Source organism: Chelonia mydas, chromosome 27 (genome assembly GCF_015237465.2).
Source record: "Chelonia mydas isolate rCheMyd1 chromosome 27, rCheMyd1.pri.v2, whole genome shotgun sequence".
In the NCBI taxonomy this organism is placed as follows: domain Eukaryota; kingdom Metazoa; phylum Chordata; order Testudines; family Cheloniidae; genus Chelonia; species Chelonia mydas.
The window spans coordinates 11,327,049-11,343,782 of NC_057860.1; the positions used below are offsets into that span (position 1 = coordinate 11,327,049).

Below are 16,734 nucleotides of genomic sequence, written 5' to 3' on the forward strand. Positions count from 1 at the left end.
CTCCCAGGGAATTGAGTTAACAAAGGGCCTGTGTAATTCACCGGCAATGCTCCCCCCTACACACCTGGCCCGTGGGGGGTGGGGAGAGAGAGACAGAATTCTCCCACCCTGGTCTCCTGCAGCCCCACTGGCTTCGCTGCTGTTTAAGCCTCTAAGGCAAAGGGGGAGGGGGCCGCTTTTATCTTTTTTTTTTCTTCCCAAAGTTAAAAAAAAAAGAAAAAAAAAAAAAAGATACAATTAAGTAATTCTCTTAGCTTCCAAAACCTCCAACAATTCCTTGGCTGTCTGCTAAGAAACAACTTCATTCTATCTGCCTGGCTAGATAAGGATGCCTCTCTCCTCCTGCATCCCCCCAGCCCCTTCCCTCCTTTTCCTACCCCCAGCCCTGCTCCCCTCTGTGTCATGGCGGATACAGCCCTTGCCAGCTTTGTGGTGTTAAACAGGCCGTGCTGGAGGAACGGAGACAGGCCCCCAAACGGGTGGAGGAGACTTGTGGGGGGAGGCTGTGAATTAGGTGCAACTGGGGGGGATAAATGGGGATAGGTGGGGCATGGGATTGTCCCACCAGCTCAAGCGATGGGGAGAGGGGGCATAGAGGGAGACAGATCATCAGGCTTGTCAGCCACACCACTTCGGTATTGTCTCCTCGCCCATATTTTTGATACCCCAGAAGTAGCCCAGATCCAGGGCACTGGGAAGCACACGTGGCCCCAAACCCAGCCAAGCCGAAGTCCAGGCCCCGAAGAGCTTTACGCTCCCCGGTGAGTCAGAGAAACAGGGGACTTGGGGCGACAGATGCAGGGAGGCGCGGGGGGCATTGTCACCTAGACGACTGCAGAAGGGTTTGGAGGGAACCTGCTCTGTGCATAAGGGGCAGCAGCGGGCTAGGGATTGGGGGAGGGTGCGGGCGGGGCTGGGGCGGGAAGCAGTGATGAGGTTTAGAGGTTGATGGGGAGGACAATGGAGCCAGAGGCTGATGCGGGCTGGAGTTGGCGATGGGGAGGGACAGGTGGAGCAGAGCTAGAAGGCTCTGAGCTCCCTCTGAGCCAGGCACAAGAGGCTGGTGTGTCCCAGCCCGACTGTCACGCCCGGGTCCCACCCTCACTGCCACGCCCACACCAAGACCCTTTCCCCAAGGCTTAGCCAGCCCGGTCCTCCCACCCCCAGCACTGCACATGCTGCAATCCTGGCCCCCAGGAACAGCACTGGGGGGATCTGCAAGAACCCCACCGCAACCCTGCTGGCTGCCAGCTCCCATTCGCTCCGCCGGGTTTGCTTTCCCTTTCGGTTACAAGCGGCCTGCTCACAGTTACTACACTCTAGCCAATCTCGCTCCAGCCTGGTCCTGCAGGGCGAATGGGAGGGGCATGCGCCCGGGGGGCAGATGCCCAGACTGCAAAGCAATGCGGGACTGCCCGTCGGCACACACCCCCGGTAGGGGCATTCCCCGCTCCTCCCCTCCGCCCCCCATCCAGGCTGTCCCAATTGGCAATTGCTGTGCCTGCCCAACCAGGACCAACCCAGGGCTCAGGAGCAGCGGGCACGTGCCCATACTGCATAGCGGCACCTCTCCGAGCTGCCACCTTGTCCTCCAGAACCTGAATTTTCATTTACCCCCGAACGCCAGTCTCTAGCTGGCACGGTTGCAGAGGAAACGCTCAGCAATGAGACCCGAGCGGGACTGCCACACAGAGCCTGCCGAGAGCCTGGGCCAAGAGCTCGGAGTGGGGCTGGCACCCTGTTCATCCCAGCGAGGGGCTAACTGGGCTGCCCCGGGATCATATGATCAATGCCAACAGTGAGAACGACTGCCTCCCCGAGGTAGGACAGGAGACAGCCGGTCACAGAGCAGCACAAGCTGCTGGTTGGGACGGTACCATTTTGGTGCCAGGAGGTCCCATTGCTTCGGTGTTTCCATGCACATCCCAATGGCAGGCAGCAAAGCCAGTGCTCCGAACAGAGCCAGAGAGATGGAGCAAAAGGATCGGCCCAGGTGATAGTGACACCTGCACTCCAGTCCTCGCTTCTGATGAGCCAGTCCTAATCCCCGGCTCTCCCGGTGCAGGTGCTAAGGACAGTTTTGGGGGCACCCGGTTGCTATGGAGCCCGACTCTACTGGAGAACCAGTTTTTGCTGAACCTTGGGGGGGGGGATCCCCCACAGAGTCTGCCCCCCCACATGTATCTCAGAGCTGTTGAGAATTAAATTAGCAATAAAAGGAAAACTAAACAGTATGCAAAAACCTCCTTTTACACACACACACACACACACACACACACACACACACACACACTGGTTTCCCAATCTCAGCCCCTGTCTTCCCCCAGCCCAGCCAGTCACAGCAGAGTCGCTGGGATCCCAGCCCCTAGCAGCAGCCCCCCCATGGCTAGCCCCAAGAGTTCCCCACACCCGAAGCAGCGAGGGGCAACTCAGACCTGACTCTGATCCGGAACAGACGAGCCCTTTTCATGCGGATGCTGCTGTACCAGGGCTGCTCGGGTCTCACCCCTGAAGACCCCAGGCGTCAGGCAAAGCCCCCAAGCCGGATCCAGTGGCTGGGCCTGGGCCAAGCCGCGGTGAGATGAGAAAGCAGCTGCTGCGGAGGGCTGGGAATGGCAGCCCTGGAGCAGCCCGTCCCCAAACTCCCCTTTGCATGCTCTGTTCGGTCACATTTTGCAGAGATAATGGCCTGGAATGTGTTCAAGACAGCTGGGCTGGCAATAAATCGCCCCTGCGTGGATGGATGGAGCCCTTTAAAGAGCCCAGCCAGCCACTCTGCTCCATCAGCCGCTGCCCATCGAACGTATCTAGCTTTCAGAGTAACAGCCGTGTTAGTCTGTATTCACAAAAAGAAAAGGAGTACTTGTGGCACCTTAGAGACTAACCAATTTATTTGAGCATAAGCTTTCGTGAGCTACAGCTCACTTCATCGGATGCTGTAGCTCACGAAAGCTTATGCTCAAATAAATTGGTTAGTCTCTAAGGTGCCACAAGTCCTCCTTTTCTTTTTGTATCTAGCTTTGGCACTCTTTGTGTCTCCACTGCCGGGGTCCGGACACAGGCAGCAGCCCACGAGAATGGGCTCTGCTTTGTCCATGCTTTGCAAGCAGACAGCACGGAGCTGCCAGGCCCAGCCAAGCCCCACGGCGCAACCAGTTATTTCCCGAGTAGATAAAAACACTTTCCGGCCCCAGCTCGGACGCTGAGTGGGATTAACTCCCCATAATCCCCTTCCCGTCAGCAAAGCCAGCATCTGACTATGTCCCCCACCCATCCGGTGAAGCTCTGAGTGTCCTCAGCCCTGCAAGGAGACCCAGGAGCTCAGCCTCCCTGGAGTATTGGGCCCTTCTAGAGATGACAAGAACAGACCTGTCTCCAGCTCTGCTCCTCTCTCCATGGCCTCCGAGAAAAGATCTGTCTGGAAGCTCAGTACGTGGCTAAACCTCAAGGGATGAGTCTGTGGCCTAGCACCTAGCCTCCCAGAAGCCACCGATCCAGGCACATTACTCAGAGAGGGGTTTTGGGGGGCACTGTGGTCCAGTGACTAGGGCACAGGAATGGGACACAGGAGACCTGCCTTCTGCTCTGAGCTCTGCCTCTTACCTGGCCAAGTTTGTGCTGCTGTTGCCTCTCCGACGGCAAGCTCTTGGGAGAGGGTCTGTGTCTGTACAGCACCTTGCGCCACAGAGCCCTAGTCTTGGTTGGGATCAGGTGCCACTGGACCACTAACAACATTTACAGCCTGGTCTCGTGCTCAGCATGTCAGAGGTAGGAGTTAAAACGAAGGCGCAGATGCTGTCCCAAATCCATCTTTGCTCTCTACCAGCCAGATCACCTGCCCCACTTCGATCGGGTAATCGAATGTCCCCTGGCTCTCCCTCCTTTGGTCCCCGTTTGCTTTTGAAATCCCTTGCTCCGCTCTTCCAGTGGCCTGGCCCATGGGAGTTTTCCTCTCTTGCGGCTGGAAGCAGGTCAGGCAGCATTCTGCTCACGCCATGAGGTGCCCAAGGAGCAAAATGATTCTGCTAACCACAGGAAAGGAGCCAGAGCGGGAGGGAAAGGATGGCCCGAGGGCCAGGGCACCCACCTGGCTCTCAGGAGATTCTGGGTTCAGTTCCCTGCTGTGCCCCAGACTTGGTGGGTAAATGTGGGCTAAGGCCTGGTCTACACTTAAAGTTTAGACTGACGTAGCTACATCCCCCAGAGGGGTGAACAATCCACATCCCTGACCGGCACAGCTAAGCCGACCTAACCCCTAGTGTAGACGCGGCTTGGTCGATGGACAAACGCGTCTGTCAACCTAGCTACCGCTGCCCAGGGAAGTGGAGTTCCTACAGCAAAGAAAAACCCCCTTCTGTTGCTGCCCGCTGCATCTACGCTGCGGGGTTATTGCCACTGAGTCCCCGTATTGTAGGCAAGCCCGTAGCCTCGCTGTACCTCAATTCCCCCCGTCCAATGGGGACACAGCCCAGCCCTGCCTCCCAGGGAGGTTGTGAGGGCAAATAATATATCAACGATTGTGAGGGGCTCCATATAAGTACCTTAGCTAGACAGGCACGTTCCAGTCATCTGAGCACAGTTCCAAACCCTGGGTCTCCAATTCCCCATTGGTAACACAAGGATGGTAATGCTGCAACAACCCCGCGTGGCCGCTGGGAACTTCACGGAGAGCACTCGAACCCTCCTGCGCTCAAAGCGCAGACCCTCGACCTGCTTGAGCTGGAGGAGACTCTCCAGTAGCAGCTTGGAGACTATGACACACAGCTATACAGTTCCAACACCATTCTGCCGAGGTGGCACTTACGCACCAGCGGGTTTAGGGCATGCACACAGGAACTGGCAGGATTAGTGGGTCAATATTTGCAAACCATTGTAAGGAGGGAAAAAGAGCAGAATGTTAATATCCAAGGATCCACGGCCAGGTTTTTTATTTCCTCCCAGCCTGTATATTTTCCCTAGTTAAGTGGCATTTTGAGCAGGGTTTCAGAGCACAAAAGGGATGGAAAAAACAGCTGCTGGGCACCCTGCCCCTCGACACCTGGAAAAGCCATTACACTGACACCCCAGCTGTGAATCCCCTGCTGCTCCTGCCCGGATTGCCCCAGCCAACCCAGGCCAGAGGCTATTCGGTTTCGTGCATTTGAAAAGAAGATATTGACATGGTGTGAAATCTCACTCCCAGAGACATCCTCTCCCTGGGTGTCGGGGATGGTTTGCTTTGAAGGCACGGCCACTCAGCATGCGGAGAATGCAAAGGGATGGGAGTGACGGGGAGCTGGGAGATCTCGGCACAGCTGGGACGCAGCCTGAACAAGCCTGGTTTCAGAGTAGCAGCCATGTTAGTCTGTATTCGCAAAAAGAAAAGGAGTACTAGTGGCACCTTAGAGGCTAACCAATTTATTTGAGCATAAGCTTTCGTGAGCTACAGCTCACTTCATCGGATGCATTCCTCATCGAAGGTCACTGGAAACCTCCCGCCCGGTCCAAGGTGCTGCTGTCTGTTTGGGTAACTGTGTGAAATGACTTGGGGGTCCAGGTCTTGGCAAAGTGGTATCCGTATCCCAGACACGGCCACGAAGGGCTAGGTTTTCACAGCCCACCCCCAGCTTGCATTTCGCATTTGCTATGGAGCTGCCGATGCTGCTCACCTCCAATGGGCTCGTGATCCCCACCTCCATCCCCCACTCGACCCGTTTTCAAACAAGCACCTTTGTGCTCTCCCCCCTGCAGCCCCTCAGGCTTGGGGGTCACTCCCCCTAAACAGCTGCAAAGCCACCTCGTGGGCCTCCTTCAAATCCCTCCTCAAAACTCTCCTTTGCTGCGACACCGACCAAAACACTAGCCCAAGGCTGGAGTCAAATTTCTCATTCTTTGTCTCTCTCCTGGTCTTTCTCCTTTCTCTCATTTGAAGGCGGCTCCTAAGGAAATACAGTTCCCCTGCTTTTTCCCAGCTTTCCAAACCAAACCTCCCTCCTAGACACCAGCGGATGCCTGTGACCAGGGTGGGGATGTCACCCCGTATGCACACCCCCTCCTTTGGGCTGGGATCAGCAGCTTGTGTTTTTTGTCCTGGAAATGCCACCTCCAGAAGGAAAGCCAAGGACCAGAGGCTTAAGCGCCCAACGTGCCATCTCATTACTCAGCTCCCAGCCTCTGCTCAAACACTGGCATCAGGACACATCTGGAGAGGGGACATCCGAGCTCTCTAGCCATTTACTGCAGGTGCGACCCTCCCGCATGTCCCAGAGCTGGTGAGCTGGCCTCTCCTGGGGGACGACAATTGAGAAGTGAACCTGGTAGTCTAAACCTCTCTGCACCTTTATGCAGTGTGCTTTGTGCCAGCTACTCCCACACCAGAGGTGGCCGCATTTCAGTGGGGGTATGCACAGCGTCATGAATGAACCAGTATTTAGGCTCTTAACTTTGGAAGTTGGGAGCGTAAATACCTTTGAGATCGGGGTTGGTATATACACACACCACTGCCCTGTAGTGGCTGGAATCTGAACCTCTCCATTGTGGGTCATGGACCCTATACTGCTAACAGAAATTCTCCTTTAGCTCAAGTGCTAGGGGGGGTTGGGCATTTGGAGCAGCAGGACCTGAGGTCTACCCCTACTGCCTGCATGGAATATTGAGGGGCTAGATTCTGCAGTGCAGCAAATACCTCTATGGCCAGAGCTCGGTAACTGGTGACCCCTTGGGGAGGAGATGCCGTAGAAAACATTCACGGAGGGGTCAGCAGCAATTTTGCCATCACACCCAACCTCAGCTGCCACCAAAATCAAATGTTCTCTTCGCTCCCGTGACAACGGCTGGGGCTTTTCCGTGTGGAGAGGCCTGGGTTTGATCTCAGTGGATCATGAGTGATGGCTTCACTGCCACACTGCGTAATAAGTGAGAACATCGTTACTTCCTGCCCTGGATGGGACCGGGACGCGCACAAGAGGAATGGGAAAGAGAAATAATCAGGAGGCAGAGTTTCCCCCACAACATCTCCAGATGGGCCCCACGCTGCAGCCCAGGGGAGTCCAAAGAGCCCTGCAGTTCAGGGGTGTTCTGATCAGGGCCCATTCTAGTTTGGGGGCAGAGGCTGATCCCTAGGAGACGTCCCCCCTTGGGTGGTTTCTAAAGCTCTCAGTTTGGCTTCAACGTTCCCCCTTCTCACCCCTTCCAGATCACAGCCTCACCCACCTCCTATCCCCCAGCTGGGTCTCGCTGCCGAATTAATAATTCATCCAACGTCTAATGCTCAACATTTTGTCAGGATTATCCTGATTAACCCAGAATTAATCCTGATCTCAATGTTAACTGGATTAATGCTAAAATCGGCTTAGTGGTTAAACCGGACCCCTTGACTAACTCATTGGGCCTCGGCAAACAGATGTGTGCGGGCTGCCACTGGGAGCCAGATGTGAGAGGGAGCTAGGCAGGGACTTACCAGCCTTGGAGAGGCCCCACCACGTATTTATTGAAGAGGTTACCCCTGAAACAAGGGTCCTGATAGCATTGAAGTCCACGCTAATCTCTGCCAACGCACAGGCAAAGTGCTCAGCTCTCCAGCAGAGGAGAGGAAGGGAGGGAAGGACGGGAACAGGAAAGAAAAGAGGGAGAAAAGAGAAGGAAAGAAGGAAATAGAAAATGAACAAGCGGGAAAGAGAAAATAATGAGATAAAAAGAGAAACAAGAAAAACAGTGAAAAAAGAACAAAAGCAAGAGAGAAAATGAAATAAAAACAAACCCGAGAAAGAAAGAGAGAGAGCGAGAGCAGGAGAGATATAAAGAATGAGAAGCTTCACTCCAGCCTTGGGATTCCCAGTCTCCCTGCTCCCACCAGAGCCCTCTAAGTAGGTAGCACAGGGGGCTGCTAGCTCCCCTCTGTTTACCAAACCCCTGCTTGGCGGGTACCTGCAGCCCTCCACTCCTCTGCCTACCTACTGAATATTTAAAAGCCTTGATTCTCTGCAGCCTCATGAATATTGACAGCAGTTGGTTCCCTGCCACCTTAGTGCGTATCGGTGATGGGACCTTCACAGCCGCGGGCGGGTGGCCCAGGGCTGGCCAGCAGCTCCATCCCCACGGATCGCGACCCGCCTGCTCGGGGGGGGGTTGTTCCGCAGGCCGCTGCCTGCTCTCCCCAGCAGTGGCTCGGCACTTTGGAGGGTGAGGGCATCGTGATCAAATCCTGCAGCACTGCGGTCCCCTGCCTCCCATCTTTGCACCTGCCCTGCCCAGGGGAGGATGCTTTGGGATTCCCCTTCAGAAGCCCATCAGTGCCACTCCCAACATGCCCCGGACGGGTTGCTGTTGAGCCGGTCCAGCCTCATCAGAAGGCAAAACCTCAGGCCTGTGAATCAGCCAGGCCTCGGTCTTGACCGGTGCATGGCAGCCCAGAGCTCGCTGCCCTAGCATTCCCCAGCCCAGAGCCAGACTACAGGGGCCTCTCTAGTCAGAGAGCAGCAAGGCGGGCCCCCACACCAAGACCGACATGGGCCCCCAAGCAGGCCCGGCCTCAGACACTAGGCAACCGCTTGACAAACTAACTCAGGTCCGATGCCCATCTCCCGGTCCCACAGCAGGACCAGAGAGGGCAGCAACATCCTCACGCAGCCTCTCCAGCTAAAGGACTCGAAAGGGGAGCCACTGGTGCTTGCCCCCCCGATTGCAAGGCCATCCCCAAAAAGGGTTCTCGGGGCAGAGCGGTCTCTCCTGACGCTACCGCAGTCCAGATCTGGTGGGTGGGAAGCAGTGCCAAGCACAGGGAGAAGGAGGGAGATGAGAGGAGTTGGCCTGGCCCCGCCATGGCCCCTCTGATCACAGTGATAATTGCCAAACCAACAGCTCCCTGCTCCTCCTGACTCACTCCCTCTCCTGGAGTCCAGGGGCACATGTCCCTGCTGGGAGCCCCACAGCCTCTGCCCCAGAAGAGCTTTTTATTGGGGTGCCCTCCCCTTCTCTCCTGACACATCTCTCAGCTCGCTCCCCATGAGCCCAGCAAGTGCCCTCAGCAGGGAACGAGCAGAGAGGGGAGATGCCCCGGCCTGCACTCATGACCCCTGGGGATGAGCCAGATCAGAGGGAACGCGGTCCCCAAGGGAGCGGGGTCCCCAAGGGAGCAGAGCCTGGCTTGGTGACTCCTCCAGGGTGCTCAGGGAGACGGCCTCGTGGGGGACATGCAGCAGGAGGGAGACACCCTGGCCCCCCAGGGTGGGGTGGGGGAATCACAGACCTGGATTCCCATCCAGTGGGAGTAGATACAAACAGACACTGGCCCCTAACCCGCCCCGGGGAATGACAAAGTCCTGGCACTAGCGATGTGCATGTTGGTGCGTGTGGAGATACCCCAGACCTGGGCTCCTATCCCACGGCACGACATACCAGCCCCACACACAAATCCCTGGGGGAGGGAGGGAGGGGACGGAGCTTTCGGGAATCACCGATTCTTCTGTAAAGATGGTAGCTGCGAGAGAATCCCCCATCCCCAGGCTGTTCATCCTGCAAGGCTGGGGCAGGCAGGGTGCCACCCCATGGCATTGCTTCCCAGCCCGGCGGGATTGCCCAGCGCACTTGGCCAGGCCGGTCACATCCGCAGCCAGCACCAGGCGTGCTAGGAGACCGCGGCTCACTCTAAGGCTTCTAATCCATTACAGCCTCGGCTGCCACTGTCTCCGCAGTTGACATTTACCCTGGCAGGTTCCTACATCAGCTGGGTTAAGCCGAGGCCTCATTAAAGCTCTCTGCTCTCCAGGGACGCTGCCTCGCACAGCTTCAGCCCCCCCAAACAGCAAATTGCCGCAGCCTACTGGGGGATGCCCAGAAATCAGAGAAAAAGTCAGGAGAGGGGGGCGGGCAGCCCCTGACTTGGGCTGGCAAGCACACTCAGACCCACTCCTGGGGCATGGCTGGGGGTTTGGCCCCTACAGGATACTGAGGATCTGGCCCCCTCAATCATATATACTGTCCCCTCCTCTGGGCTTCCTCTGTTCTGGTGCTAGGTCGGGCCCTGGGCAGGAGACCCACAGCACCAACCTTGCTGCCTTTGGTGGGGATTCCTCCCCACCCACCCCAGGAAAGCCCCAAATTGCCATGAGCCCCTCCCCCTCAGAGAGGCTCACAAGCGCTGGGGGAAAACTTCTCCCGCCCCCACCTCTGCTCCCCCAAGCATCCATGGCCAGTGCGCTGTGGCCCACTGTGGGGCGCCCCTCAGGCCAGCTGGGGCGTGAGTCACGTGGCTGCACCCAAACATCCTCACCTTTTTAGAATAACCCCCCACATATCCTGCAATAAAAGCCTGTCTCCCCAACAGCCTGAGCAGCACAGCGGAGACAAAAGGCCAGCAGGAGGGCATGGGAATGAACATTTATTGCATTCAGGAGCAGGAGTGGCAGGATTACAGGAGTTAAACCTGCTTGGTATTTGCCTGTCTCCTATGAGTAAATAGCACTGCTGTGTATAGGATTGGTTAGGCAAACGCCTCGAGTCCCCAGTCCACCAGCAGAATGGGAAACGCTTCCAGGAGTCCCACACCCACGCCAGACATGAACAAATCTCTGCCCACACAGGACTTTCTAGCTGATGTTATGTTGCAGGTGGTGGGCATTTGGGACAGAACTCAGCTTGCTCCAGCAAGCACAGGGCCCTGCCATTTAAGCTACGGGAGAATCTCCATTTGCTGTTAGCAGTATGGTGCTTATGACACTGAGCGGAGACATTCCAGTTTCACTTGGCAGAGGGCAGCAATGCACACTTTCCTCCTCACTCCAGCTCATTACAATAGGATGTTTCAGTAACTTTTATTCTGCTTCATCTGAAGTTTCCAAAAGTTCTGGGCCTCAACAGGAGTTTTCCTGGAAGGACTAAAAATACCTGCGCTGAGCCCTTTTTCTTCTCTGTCAGGCCACAAGTGACATGAGTTTTAGGAGGTTTCATCCCTCTCCTTAGTAGGAATTTGTCCACATCGCAAACACAATTTGGCTTTAAGAGCAGTCTCTGCACAGGATTGTTCCAGGAGAAAGCTAAAGGGGCAAGGGATGGTATTGTCTGTGGAGAGCAATGAACACCGGGTGCTGTGGATCAGGATTGATGGGCATCGGCAGAGCTGTGCATGAGATGCTCGGGACTGGAAGAGCATGGGAGTGGGATGGAGGTGCATTGGTAGATCTGCCACGGCCAAGACTGCACAGAGGCTGCCTGCATCCTGCTTAGCTCTAAACTTGCATTAGCCAGCTCTGACTTTCACACGGGCCAAGTTCTCCCCTACATTCTACATGTAAGAGACACCCCATGCCCCCGGCAGCCCAGGACGTGGCTGGAGGGGGGCAGGGGCTTTCCCAGGCTCATGCCCTGTCCTCCAAGGGTGGAATCTCCTCCCAGTCTGGAGATCCACCCTCATTCACACTAGCCATGTTCTCAATCCTGGGAAGAGCGCTCAACTCCCACTGACTGCCTTGTTGCCAGTTATGCCCCGGCGGGGGCAGAATGGTGGAGCAGGCCCTTTCCCATCTCTCAGCCCAAGTCACTCGGTAAGTTCATCAAGAGGATCAAACTCCCCAAACTATTTGACAATTACAGGAGCTAAGGGCCCTGGCAGATGTCTCTGCTCGCCCCATCCCTGTTGCCTGGGCTGTGGTTGCTAGGTAACCGAAAGGTTGCTGGTTGCCAGGCTGGCTGGATGAGGGACTCTGAAATATGCAGTGGGGCAAGGAGACCAGAAGCTCCGTGACAACAGCTGTGGAGAGAGGTTGGATTGACGGGCAGCCTGACTGATAGGCTACGTCATGCATGTGATGAGCTGGGGCTGGCTCAACCCTACAGGGTCTGGCGTTAGGATGGGGCAGGGAGCGGACAGGTGCTTGGCACAGACCCCATGCTGGGCAGGAGAGGGCATGTCAGCAGAAGGGCCTCCTTGTCTGTCTAGGCACCTATATAGCCCCCATCATGATAGTCCCCCTCCCCACTGCATCCTCCTCCTCCAACAGGCTAGGGACAGAGGGTCTATGGCACGCCAGATCTCGCCTGGCTTGGCCCCATGCAGGCTGATACAGAGGGCAATCTCTCCATTTATGCAAGCTCAGGGGTGCAAAGGGCTCTTGCAGACCAGGGGAAAAGTAGGCAGCTTGAAAATCCCCAGGATATGCCCCTAATATCTGCTCTTAGAGAGCCTTTCCTAGGCAGACCGAGTGGCTCCCCCCTGGCTGAGTCCCCGTGGCTTGTGCCCCTCTGAGTGGTGGGGTCAGATAGCTGAGGACCATCCCTTGCATGGCACAGAGTGATTTAACCCTTCATGCTTTTCCCCATATGGGGTATGGGTCACAGCCTCCCTTAGGAGATCCAGCCAGGGACACTGCTAGGCCGTGCCACCAATCTCTCCTTCCCAGCCAGAACTGTGAGTGAATGTCACCCAGCCCCAAAGACCCAGGCTGTGTCCTCCAGAAAGAGGCACCTCCCACTGCACAGCCCCTGGCGGACCACCCCACACCCGTGCTGAGACAGCGCACCGAGACCTCCCGGCAACGCCACTGACCTTGACAGGCTGCCGGGGCATCGCTCAGCCAACAGTTCAGTGGGGGAAGGTGGTGGGAGGAAAGACTCTGAAACAGGCCAACTTTGCACTGCACAAACGGGGCAAAGGCTGGCCCAGGCGCTGCCAGTGAGGAGTGGGAAAGCCGGGGTCCTCGGCCCTGCCAGGAGGGGCCTGTTGGGATGTCGGGTTGCGGTTTAGGGGGTGACTATGCCCAGAGCAATACAATAAATGATAAAAAGACGTTATCCTCAGTCCAAGGATGCCAGAGTCCTTTACAGACAATCACGAGTTAACCCCCTGCCGCAGAGCATGTATCATTAGCCTCATTTTACAGATGAGGAAGCAGACACAGGGAGCTGGAGTGACTCACCCTAAGCCATCTGCTGAGTCTGGAACCAGACCCAGATCTCAGAACTCCCAGTCCTGTGCCCTAGCAGCAACCAGCCCCTTCCTCTCCTGGGGGGTAAGAAGCAGGAGTCATTCCTCAGAGGGGAATATCACAATTTCTATTGCTCTGTGATTTGAGCAAACAACATTCCTGACCTTGAAATATTCCCGCTGTCTGCTCTAAACGGCCTTAACCAAACCGGCCTTGAGTGACCAGCTGAGAGCTGAAACTCCGGGCTGGTTGGAGACCCAGCAGCTGTGGGTGAAGCCTGGAGGCAGAGATGGTTGATGGGAGGTGGGATCACCTGTCACTGCCTGTTCCTCCGGCTTCCTGCTGCGCCCTTAACGCCGGCATCAACCGTTACCTTGCCTGGGAGGTTTACAGAGAGGGCTGCAGCACCAGTGCACGCTAAGGCGACTCCATGGTTTTCCCGAGCTCCATTGGGAAGAAGGGTCTGAATGACCTTGAAGAGTTTCCAGCCCACATCACATCCCTGCTGCTGCTCATGTTCCACCTGCCCCCCTGTTCCGCACCAGCCCGTAAGATCCATGGGATGTGGGGGAGTAGCGATGTCGAGAGAGGGAGAAAAGCCTGATCCACCTCAGGCGAAGACCCAGAGCAACCGGCATGGCCCACCCCTAGCCTGGCTCAGAGTCACACTGGCAATACTCCCCCTGCGCCGGTGCTGGGGCCCAGCTCCGTTGTAAGGCAATACTCGGACACCGAGCCCCTTCTCCTCCCCGGAGCTCTGGCGAAAAGGTGCCAACGAGGACAGCACGGCTCCCCTGCAGTTCCCCTAGAGGTCACTGTATGAATCACCGCGAGGGGAGGTTTCCGAGAGCTCTGCAGAGCCCTAGCACGGGATAAGGGGTGTGAACGTTACATGGCAAGAGACGAGGAGCCGGTGGGAAGACGAATAGAATATTATCCGCTCCCTCCTTGCATCTCAGGATCTAAACACCACCAGACCGAGCGTGTACACAGCACCATGGGCAGCTTTACATAGACAGCCCCACCGGGGAGCTCAAGGCACCATGCAGAAGGGAGGCAGGTGTTCTCCCTGCTTTACTGATGGGGAAACGGAGGCATGGAGCGGTGACACAAGCCACACCCAAGCAAGCTAGTTGGTGCCCAGAGCCTTGCTTCAACCACTAGGCCAAGTTGCCTCTCAATGTTCCTTGTTATCTCCGCTAAGGAGACTCAAATCTCATGCTTCAGGGTATTTGTTGTGCTGCCACAAGGGCCAGGAAGGAATCGGTCTCTCCCCTGCGCAGCACCACCCACCTGGTCAGGTGCATTATGATGATTATTATTGCCTTCCTCTGACGTATCAGAGACAGGGCACTGCTGGATCCCAGGCTGGTCTGTTCCAATATGCTACATTGGCCATCCCACATCGCTTAGAACTGGTCACATCGGGGCTTTGACACCCACCAGACGAGATCCTAAACCCTAACCTGGATTGCTGGCTTCCCAGCGGACTGACCAGCCTTGCCTATGCCCTGGTGTGGCAGCTCACAACCAGACACATCACACAGCTCCTGGTGTGCAAGGCCTCCATGGCACCACACTGCCGCAGAGGGTCCAAAGAGACTGTTTTATTGGCTTCAAACTTCAATGTACTTCCGGGCTAGTTTTGTTATCCTTTCCAAGTCTGTTACAAACCGGATGCTAGTTGCGTATCACCCTCAACAGTTCATTCACAGTATGTCTAAACTGCACTGTAAACCCAGGCTCAGATGTGGGTTTGAGCCCCCCCCCCCATTCACACACAAATGGTTTGGAGGCGGGAGATGGGATTTAAAAACAACGTCTGCCTTTCCCCACCCCGCTGGAACCCCAAACACAATAGGCTTGTGCACAAGAAGCAAAAAAGTGAAGCTGATTGGTGCAGCGTAATTGTGCAAGCCCAGTGCAGATTGACACTCTGCACATGGTGGTGGGGAGTGGTAAAAATGGTGACAAGCAGATCACAGGGGAGGGAGGCATTGTATTTGGAACCCTCTGGTCTGTGGATTGACCAGGAACAGGCCAAGGATCTGAATTATTTCTCTCCCATCTAGGACTTTGACCTAGCACCTGGGTGAAGATTTTGAACTGGATTCCTGAGCCCACCTGGAAAGGCCCAAGCCTCCATCTCCACGCACGGCTCTTTCCCTAGAGTCAAGGAGCCAGGATTCTGCTCTCTGCTACATGGGTGTAAACCCAGAGCAGACACCGACTGCAGTGCTTTGACTGTGGATTTACAGGGATGTAACCGAGAGCCGAAGCAGACTCTGACACGCCAGAGCCCATCCTGCAGAACCTGGCAACAGCAGCTGCATCCTTCTCACGAGCGTCAACCGCTCCCGACTCACACCCCAGAACGAGCTGAACACTGCAAGCCTGATGAGAGACCCTGGACTCCCAACCCCCAGCTGCGCACACAGAGATGGAGAAAGGGTGAAAAAGCGCATGCATTTTCAACAGAAGCGTGGGGGGGGGGAAACAATTTCAGAAATACTGACCTTAAAGCTCCAGTAGTTGGGTTGCTAACAAAACAAAAACAAAACAAAAAAAACACAAAACAAAACAAAAAAAATACCATTAAGATGCTGCTTGGAGAACAGTTGACTTTAAACTGGGAGATGAAGCTTGGCTGTGTTTCTGTTTAAAGTCCCCTCCCTCGGGTTTTGTTTAGCATCATGCTGCTATTGCCTCTTGGTGGGTGGGGACACGGGGGTTGGGGAACCAGGGGAACATGCAGCCAGGCGATAGGGGACAAACACACATGAGGGTTCAATGCAGGTTCGGAATCAAACGGAAGAATGGAGGGGGCATTATGATGCCAGGCCTGGATAGGAGGATGCCCCAAAAAGTTCATGCTATCATGTTGGATATTTCTAAAGACTGCTGGCGCTGCCCTCCTGGGCCGGCTTCCCTGCTGGGTGGGTCTCTCTCCAGGGAAGTTTTCTTTTAAAGGGATTCTCCCGGCCCATCCTTCTGTCCCCAGCAACTCTTGTGGGGCTGATCCTGAGGGAAGGGACCAGAGCGGAAGTAGCTGGTGCTCCTTTAGAGTGTTTGCAAGGCTAGGAGCACTGCTGGCATCTAGCTGACATGCTTTGGAGAGCGACAGGAACTGGGCCTCAATTATAGCACACAAGTTCCTGGATAGACAAGCAAACGAGAGGCCATGGGATCCTTCCCTTAGGGTTATGTCTACACTGGAACTGGAGGGGTGATTTCCAGCGCAAGTGTAGACACATCCTTGTGGGTACGGCCCTACTTGAATCAGAGTGATCTTCAAATACTTGTGGCTGAGTTGCGGACAAGACATGGAAAATCGTGGAAAAGTAATAATGGACCTTTATTAATAGCGGTAAGTTAGAGAAGGCCGATTTGTTTAAGAAAAATGTGCTGGAAGGATATAAACACACAGGTTTTGTTATGCCTGCAAATTATTATTATTTTTTTAAACAACCAGATATTTTGCTGCGACTACATTACAGTCATTAAAAAAAATGTGACTGATACCCTATAAAATTCAAAAGACTCAAAAGTCTTAACCAACTGCTGTAGAAATCAAGTTGGGACATTTTAGCCATTTACCTTTCACAGGCACGGAGTGTTAGTGCAGTACCAATTGCACTCACAAAAAGTGTGCAAAACTGTGGACCTTGCAAAATAAGCTAATTAAAAATCAAAACTGCAGTGGAAGCCTAATGTTGCGGGAACCACAATATTGCGAATGAAGTGGGGCCTTACTTATAGGAGCATCAGCTGATGACTACAGAGGGGAGAGTAGATGGTTTTAAACCTCCCTTGAATGCCCGTATTGGTTAGCCCG

At 55.3% G+C, this 16,734-nt stretch overlaps 1 protein-coding gene across 25 annotated transcripts in view; it reads right to left on the bottom strand.

Moving 5' to 3' along the window:
• The window catches only part of SRCIN1 (SRC kinase signaling inhibitor 1), a 180,072-nt gene that overhangs the window by 52,183 nt on the left and 111,155 nt on the right, over positions 1–16,734 (bottom strand). For 16 of the 25 annotated variants that reach the window (XM_043536612.1, XM_043536623.1, XM_043536614.1 and 13 more), the window contains one exon: positions 15,416–15,439. The exons of the other annotated variants lie outside the window; for them this stretch is intronic. In XM_043536612.1, coding sequence (XP_043392547.1) covers positions 15,416–15,439 — 24 coding nt within the window. The remainder of the gene's footprint in view (positions 1–15,415; positions 15,440–16,734) is intronic. 25 annotated transcript variants of the gene reach the window in all.